General features: G+C 47.1%; 1 protein-coding gene across 2 annotated transcripts; it reads left to right on the top strand.

The window, feature by feature from the left end:
• Positions 1-1,124: 1,124 nt before the first annotated feature.
• On the top strand, positions 1,125-8,182 carry LOC147255103 (pannexin-1-like). 2 transcript variants are annotated; one of them, XM_086215290.1, is made up of 8 exons: positions 1,125-1,278; positions 2,798-2,997; positions 3,469-3,584; positions 4,053-4,240; positions 4,327-4,605; positions 4,748-4,970; positions 5,252-5,507; positions 6,580-8,181. In XM_086215290.1, exons 2-8 carry the CDS (start codon positions 2,817-2,819, stop codon positions 6,651-6,653), a joined length of 1,317 nt encoding a protein of 438 aa, XP_086071416.1. In that variant the 5' UTR covers positions 1,125-1,278; positions 2,798-2,816; the 3' UTR covers positions 6,654-8,181. The 2 variants fall into 2 exon arrangements, with proteins under 2 accessions (XP_086071416.1, XP_086071415.1); XM_086215289.1 differs by lacking the exon at positions 1,125-1,278 and adding an exon at positions 1,623-1,668 and having other exon boundaries at positions 6,580-8,182.
• The last annotated feature ends 313 nt before the right edge of the window (positions 8,183-8,495 follow it).

Below are 8,495 nucleotides of genomic sequence, written 5' to 3'. Positions count from 1 at the left end.
AAACGTTCACAACGTGTGCAGCTTTTATTGAAGATAGGAGATATTAGCATGCTATGTACATTGTGACGCCGCTTGGGATGAATGCTGCATTCACGGACTTGTAAATGTACAGACTCTGAACACTGAGAGGAACAATCTTCCCTCGTGGGTGAACTTTATAATCTGTTTACATACACTAACATCACATTGGGATTTTATAATGAAAGGAATTATTTTGTTCAGAAAAAAATACTCAGTGTTAATTATTTTATTTTTAGAAAGCTGTGCTAATTTGCATCTGTTGTTCCAAATACTGTTCTAGTACACAGTATTTAATACAATATGCCGATTTTATTTTTTTCAAAATAGTGAAAGAATATCTGTATTTGCTTTGGAACAAGAGAAGTCCAAAACGGACTCTAAACGGGTGACACAACCTTAAATACATTTATAATTTAAGGGAGTCCATCCATCCATTTTCTTCCACTTATCCTGTTAAGGGTCGCGGGGGGGCTGGAGCCTATCCCAGCGGCTTTCAGGCGAGAGGTTCACCCTGGACAGGTCGCAAGTCTAAAGAAGTCTAAATTACTATATAATAAAGGAATTTTTGTGTTTTTTTTTCTTTGGAGGGGTGGACAAAAATTAATATATTATCACTCCATCAAAACATAAAACCGTCGGTAAGTATACCATGTACACCATTTTAAATTATGTGAAAAAAAAATTCACGTATATCACATCTCGTTTTAGAGGAAATGAGAGCTAATTAATTCACAAACTCCAACGAGAAATAACAAAGAGGAAAAAAAAAGATTTATTTAATCCCCCCCCCCTTGAAAAATTTAACAAGGCTGTGAGAATTTACCAATAAATCTAAATCTCATGTAAAATCTAATTTCCGTGAAGGGCAATTCCAATGAAAACAAGTAGCCTAAGTCCCCCAAATTCCAAATCGAGTGTTCCCCTCTATGAAGACGAATCTAGTTCTATGATTCGGGGCAAAAAGTAAACGCAAACACGCCACATTTTATGGAGCTTCCTGGAGAGGTGGCATCCGTGTCCGAAAAATCCGAGCTGACCGCTGGCACGTGAACAATCTTGACGGAAGTTAGTTTTTTGTCCACAGGAAAAACATTCATTGCGAAAGTTGATGGTTGTGTTGCACGTTGAATGACTCCCCGTCTGCCTCACCAGTCACCTCGAAACCTGGAAAACACCTAATCTCACTTTTGATGCACCCGACGTTTTTTTTTTTTTACTGACGTCATGACAGCGTAATAATTTCAACAACCTACGCAGGTGAGTTCAAGTTCATTTTCCCGCTTTTCGTTGAATTGGTGAGCTGAAGAAAAGCTTCATGTGGGGATGCTTGTGACTCGTCCAGGACTGTTAACCCACTAACTTACCAGGATAAACGGTTTAGCTTCCGTTTAAGCTTGTCCAGCTGCTGGAGCGCTCATAAACACCTGTGGAACCCTCGAAAGTCTGTAAAATGCTGCTTCAAGTGACGTCACGCCGCAGACTGGCAGCGAAACAGAGAACAAGGGGTTTGTTGGACGCGGAGCTCACGAGTTTGTTTTCAATCATTTGTATTAAATTAGCAGGCCTGACCTTTTTTAACCCTCTCAGGACACAAAGCAGCCACAGCTGGAACGACGGAGACTGAGACAGGGGATTCATGGCTGTTCGGTGGGTTCAGACAGGCCCTGTCCGCTGTCTGCTGTGGTTTAGTTATCAGTGTATCCAGACAGCCAAACCTGTGGACTCTGATACTTTAATGAACTAAATTATAATCACAATATGACCCCCCCTCCCCGCAACATTTAAGTTAAACCCGTCTTAGCTGTTCATGTCGTCAGGTCTGACAGAGATGAACTGACGAGTCTTGGACTTAAAATGAGACTTGTTTATCATTAACTTTAAAAAAATGGGAAGAAAAAGATGTGATAATACATTTTGGTTCAGTGTCATGCGTCCAGGCAAACCGTATACATGTGACCTGTGAATGATGCAGAGGAGAAGTGGTGGCAAATCATTGCCAATCTGGTGACTGGTTTCAGTCTTGTAAACCAGCGTATTTGTCACTCTCTGCTTTGTGTAACACACACACACACACTCCAGTAAAATCTTTGCGGTTACAGGGGGCAATATCATAGCCACCAGGCTTTGCTTCCTGTCTGCAAGACTAAACTGTGGACTAAATAACGTCTGACAGATTAATCTGTAGGAACAGTTCATTTCCTCCTCATCCGCCAACAAGAGTGTTCTGTTTGTCATCTATCAGGAGCAGTAATCTGATTCTGAGCTGTTCCCACGTCGCCCCGATGGCCGATCCTTACATCGGCGCTCAAGAGACCAGAGCAAAAACACCAGTGGGCTTTTCCAAATCTTTTGGAAAGAATGAAACATTTTCTTTTTCAAATTTACAATATTCCCAGCGTTTTCCAATATCTACCAGATTGGGTTATCATATAAACTTGTTCTCATCCTGATATTCTCAGCTATTAACCGTAATGGGGTGTGAAATATGGGATACTGGGAAAACAAAAACAAACAAACAAAAAAACAATCGGATATCGTGAATCCTGCCTGTATTCAACAAAGAACACAACATTTAACCCAACTGAAACAAATTCTACCGTCAGGAGGCGGTTGACTCAAATACAAACATGTAAAAAACATGACGAACAAATAAAAGTGTTGCAGTTAACCAGATATTCTGTTGTTCCTCAAAGGATGCGTGGGGATGAAGGGCCTCTGGAAGAGCAGGAGAACCTGAATCTCTCTGTGGTGTTTGTGTGTGTGATTGATGCTTCAGGTGTCAGCGGCGTGGAGAGATGGCCATCGCCCACGTGGCCACCGAGTATGTGTTCAGTGATTTCCTGCTGAAGGATCCCAGCCAGGCTCGATACCGCAGCGTCCGCACCGAGCTGGCGGTGGACAAGCTGGTGACGTGCGTGGCCGTGGGACTTCCCCTCCTCCTCATCTCTCTGGCCTTCGCTCAGGAAGTTTCAGTTGGTGAGTCGTGGCTCGGACAGGAAGCTGAGAGAGCGCCGTAGAGGAGGCGCTCTCAAAAAATGAGGGACAGGTTCCCAAAAATCCGGGTTAGTTCCAGTTCGCTTTCTTTCAAAATGAGGAATTTGTGAGAGAACCTGAATATCCTGAAGAATTTGAAGCGCCGTCCACTCAAATCAATCGTGAGGCCCAACCTTTTTATCTTTATAGAAGTGGACAAATCACGTCTGAGCTGATCGCCATGACACGCGCAACGTGTTGTCACAAGATCAGTCTGGGCGAGGAAAAAAAAAATAGCCCAGAGGGAACTGTGTGGTTGGAGAGCCGCGTCCTGAGAGCTGAGGTCAGGTGGTGTTGTGTGGTTGGTCTCGTACCAAAGTAACACCAGACGACAGCGAGCGAAGTGAGAGATGCTGGGCGCGACTCGATGGATCAGGTCGCCCGTTCATCACCTCCTGCTCTTGCTTCTCTCAGGGACTCAGATCAGCTGTTTCGCTCCCACCAACTTCTCCTGGAGGCAGGCTGCTTATGTTGACTCCTACTGCTGGGCGTCTGTTCATACACACACTCTCCCTCTGTGGCTGCACAAGGTACACACACACACACACACACACACACACAAAACTGAATCTTAACCGAGTTCCCCCCCAGCCCTATTTCTTTTTTTTTAATCAAAAACTGCATCATGTAATTTATTCGCCTTGCTACTTCCCAGTTAGCCTGCTACTTCCCAGTTAGCCTGCTACTTCCCAGTTAGCCTGCTACTTCCCAGTTAGCTCAGTTATCTCTGATTGATATTAAAGACAGGAAATTGGTTCTTTGCTGCTCTAAGAAAACAAGTATTCCAACACTTGAAGTATTGCTGTACTGTCAGGGACGGATACGTAGCAGTAGTGGGTGGAGCCAATGTGCTAATATTTTACAGTGTATAAACACAGACGTGCGCAGCTGAGAGTCTCCAGTTCGGAAGCCAAAGTCAAGTCGATGATTATCGGAGTTCTTGGGCTGGAATCTAGGAAGAGTGTCGCGTTCTAATGCTTCCCGTCTCTCCTCGCTAGTTCTTCCCCTACATCCTGCTGCTGGTGGCGGTCCTCATGTACTCGCCTGCCTTGTTTTGGAGGTTTTCCGCGGTGCCGCTCCTGCAGTCGGACCTCAGCTTCATCATGGAGGAGTTGGACAGGTGTTACAATCGCGCCGTCACTCTAGCCAAACGCATGACCGCCTCAGGAATGCTCCCCACTGACAGGTAGCGTGGCGAGCTGATTTATCGACCAGCTAACGTCAACCTCTCCCTCTGAGTGATGCTCTTCTAACGTCTGAGTGTTTGAGCAGCGACCCCACGGAGGGATGCTTCAACTACCCGCTGGTGGAGAAGTTTCTGATGACCAAACGCTGCTCGCTGAAGTTGCTCTTCTTCTACCTGCTGTGTCGTGTCCTGACTCTGGTCACCTTGCTGGGTGCCTGCGTCTACCTGGGCTACTACCTCCGCCTGGCCTCCGTGACTGACGAGTTTGGCTGCTCGCTGCGTGTCGGACTGCTGGCCTCCGACCCCAGCATCCCTGAAAAGGTGCAGTGTAAGCTCATCGCCGTGGGAGTCTTCTCGCTGTTGAGGTATTTGTCTGTTGTCTCGTCTCCTGAGACTCATCAAATTTTTCTTGGAAAAAGTGGAAAAGTCCTGGAAAGAAAAAATCCATGTTGTAGTACAGCACAGTTCCAACATGTCACACTCCTCCGTCCGCCGTTGTCTTCCCAGCTATGTCAACCTGGTGCTGTTCCTTGCGCTGATCCCTGTTGTGATCTACGCCAGTCTCCGCCCCCTCTTCTGCCATGGGTACGCCAGCTTCCTGGAAACCTACCAATCCCTGCCCACCGTGGGTGTCCTGCCCACCCCCGCTGGCAAATGGGATGACCTGGCTGTGTATCTGCTCTTCCTGGAGGAGAACATCAGCGAACTCAAGTCCTACAAATACATCAAGGTCGACCCGTCGCTGCTTCTCATTCCTCTCGATCAGCAACTGCAGTTTTCATCCAAGTCTCATTTTACAACTGAGCCGCCGTATTCGTCACTGGGAGAGTTGCTCAGGAGCTTGTGAAGCCAAAAAAGTACCATCTTCTGCACTGTGCTGCCCAGGGAGCTAGTAAACATGCTAACAAACCACTGCCACTCTTAGACTGAGAGGATCTCACGCTCATGAGAACATACTCATGAAGGAACACGTGAGCCGCTCTTCTTTGACCGGACCTCTCTCGTTTGCAGGTCTTGGAGTTGCTGAGGAAGCGAGGCGAATGTTCCGGAGAGAGCTTTGATGCCATGGGTCTGCTGCAGACTCTCTGCCTGGTGAAGATGGACACTGTGGACGGGAAGAAAGCCGCAGGCGTGGCAGGGAAGCCCGATCAAGCTCTAACGAACGCAGCCGACTCTGCCAGCGGCCCCACAGCAGCATCCTGGAACAACTGCAAGAGTCCCAAGTCCAACCCGGAGGATCAAAGCAGGGTGGAAACTGAGATGAAAGGTGAGAGGGAACAGAGACACGGGGCAGGAGGTTTTAGGAAGGCTTAAATATTCCTGCTGTTCCTGACTGTGTGATGTTCTCTTATCCATGCTGTCGAAGCAGAGAGAGAAAATATGTTCATTCTTTTCAGTATTTTTCCACCACTGCAGCGGAATCTGGTGCGCTTTTACTTTGGAATTTCAAAGAAACGAGTCTCCAAGGATGAGCGATGACAGGAAACCAAGAGTTGGAGTTGGACAAACAGGCGTTGGCCAGCAAAGCCTCCAAATAATTACAATAATCATCCGACAAAACCTGTTTCCTAAGCACGCACACATGATTTAACAACACGCAAACGGTAATGTTTGACGGCTCCGCCACACATCAGCTGGCGTCTGAGATCCGTCCCTCAGCCGTCAGATGGAAACACTCGTCTCTGACTGGTGCTTGTTTGTTTGCATCCATCAAATGTGCCGCGTTAAACCGACGGACCTGTCAACGTTTGTAGTTCGCCTGTGTAAATTTACTCTCCTCAAGTAAAATGGCAGACAGCTGTCACCCTGGGAGAGGAGAGGTAGGTTTATTTTACACTGAATTCTGATTTTATTTGTGGAGTTTGTGTGTCATCTTTTCATGCACGCACACTTAATAAATACAAATACCACACTGCGCATCATGTAAGCCACCACAGTGTGTGCCTGTCACAGTGACCTTGACCTTTGACCTGCGAAAACCTTCTCTCTTCATCCTCTGGTCAACCTTTACTCCCAGTCCTTCATTTGCTCCTGGCTGTCACCGCTGTGCTGCGCTGCTTAGCTTCCACTCTGATGCTGCCTTTTAAAACCCAACAAAGTATAAAAACGTTTAATTAAAAAAAAAAGACACCTATTCAAAAATATACTAACGAATAAAAGCTTTTATGTTGAAATGTACAATACTCCAGCTCCACAGTACTGCTCACTATCTGGTAGTATTTAGAGTGTAACCACTTGTTTGCCCTTGTTTTCAGGTTTTATGCTAAGCTGCTAGCTGATTCATCAAAGCTAACCCCCTCCTTCTCAAAGTCTCCGTGAACCGCTGTGTGTGTTGTCAGAACTCGGCCCCCTGCTGCCAGACAACAGCCACTCCGGGAGCGGCGTCGGGAAGCTCCGCCAGCGAGCCATGTGACCGGCTGCCCCAGCGGGACGCCTGTCGGTGTTGTGGGCTGATGCGGGAGCAGCGTCGCGGGCGTCACCGTCTACAACACGGGGGTCACGAACGTTTTCCTGACGATGTCCTCTCTCCAGTACGGTCCTCAGAAACTCACGTCAGCGCAGCTTTCCGGACAAAGATCACCTGGCTGAACACTTACCTGCTAGCTGTTTTAATGATGGGGTGTGATGTCATCAGTGACGCCAGTCCTAAGATTGTATATCTGTCTTAGGCGCTTCTGCAGCTGCCGGGCGTGAGATTTGTTTTCAGTTCCAAATTTCATTGTGACGGTTGTTGTTTTCCGTGTGCGCATGACTTTTTAACCCTGGAAATCTGTCCGTCGGGTCATAACTTTATAGATGATTTACTGTTTCGAGTACATTAAGATGAGTCAACTTTTATTCAAGTTATTTATAACTTCATGACATCATTCTGACGTGTAAGAATGTCAGCGATTCATCCGTGACCGATCAAAAAAGAGAGCGAGAGAGACTAACGGACAGCAGCATCTTTCTATGAATGTCGTATTAATACCTCAAGGTGGACTTTGATCGCTCATAGCTGAAACTGACTTTTTATCGCCTCTGAATCCATTCGAGCTGCTAAATGTCAAAGTCCTCTCGAGTGACGTTGTTGACGTCCATGATGTTAATTCCAGTCAGTCAAACCAAGCTTGTGAATGTAAAAACACCCAGACTGGGGATTTATCACTGGTACGCTACCTGCTGCTTCATCTCGCCCAGTTGGATCTGGGTGTAGTTTCAATGGAGCGCACCTGTGGTTGAACTCGCCTGATAAAACGGCGGTTTCCGGTTGTCACCGGTAGGAGGCGTATTTGCACTGTCTCCGTCGGAGACCACTCACTCACCTGGCGACCAAACCCACTTCACCGTTGTCCCGGCTGGGAAGAGGATCACCGCTCAAAGAAGATTTCGTTGTTCTGGCGTTGTTAACGCTGGTAGTTAACAGCGTGGTTCTCTGTTAACGAGTTAACTCCATCACCTGTTGGACTGAAAACGACACCACGGGCTGAGTTCTCTTGCGCTCTAAGCGAAGAGGATTCGTTCAAAGGCTCAGCTGTCGACGAAACCGTGGCTTGGGACTCAGGGATGCGAGCGTCACCCCACCGGCTCGTCAGGGTTTACCTAAGCGCGCGTTTCTCTCCTGGCCGTGTGTGTCTTGGAGCGGTTGTTGATGTATGACTGATGTCAGCTACGACACCCGACTGGTAGGCGGTGCTTTTCCAGTGCTGCACCTTGACTTCGTCTCTTTCTCTGTCTCTGTGCGATGGGATGGTTTGTTTTCATGTTGTGTGGAATGTGATTCGGGTTTTTCACTGATAATAAACTCCTGTGTTCAAATGGCATTTGGAGGTGTGACCATGGCTTTGCGCGTTCGCGAACATTTTCTGCGTCATGTTGATGGCGCAGGGACTTGTGAATTAGCGCAAGAGTGAGCGCTTGCGGAGGAAGCAAATTAAAAAAAAGATCTCGCCTCCGATCGCTGGAGTGGCAAACCCGCAGTATTTCTGCATGTTTTATCACTATATATCATTAATTTATACTGGTAATATCGATACATGTAAATGTTGGCTGGAAGAGAAAAAGTATGGTCAGACATGAGCAAGAAATCCCAATATCCTGGACTCGAGTGTCTTCCCTGACTTATGCATGTTCTGTCCACTAGAGGGCACTCCAGCGCCGGTCATGAATGCTTTCTTCCTGAACGATAATGACTTACGGCACAACGGGAACAAAGTTAGCTTTGGAGGGATGAGTGGAATGTGGCCACATGTGGTCCAGACCGCCGCATGAAGGC

Source organism: Aulostomus chinensis, chromosome 10 (assembly GCF_037954235.1).
Source record: "Aulostomus chinensis isolate RoL2024-O1b breed Wild chromosome 10, RoL_Achi_v1.0, whole genome shotgun sequence".
Classification (NCBI taxonomy): domain Eukaryota; kingdom Metazoa; phylum Chordata; class Actinopteri; order Syngnathiformes; family Aulostomidae; genus Aulostomus; species Aulostomus chinensis.
This window is presented reverse-complemented; position numbering and strand designations above follow the sequence as displayed.

Excerpts from the sequence above, each read along its gene's own strand:
- LOC147255103 (XM_086215289.1), top strand. Across the intron at positions 4,606-4,747 it reads GGAGTCTTCTCGCTGTTGAG|CTATGTCAACCTGGTGCTGT; the intron begins GTATTTGTCTGT and ends TTGTCTTCCCAG. Across the intron at positions 4,971-5,251 it reads AGTCCTACAAATACATCAAG|GTCTTGGAGTTGCTGAGGAA; the intron begins GTCGACCCGTCG and ends TCTCGTTTGCAG.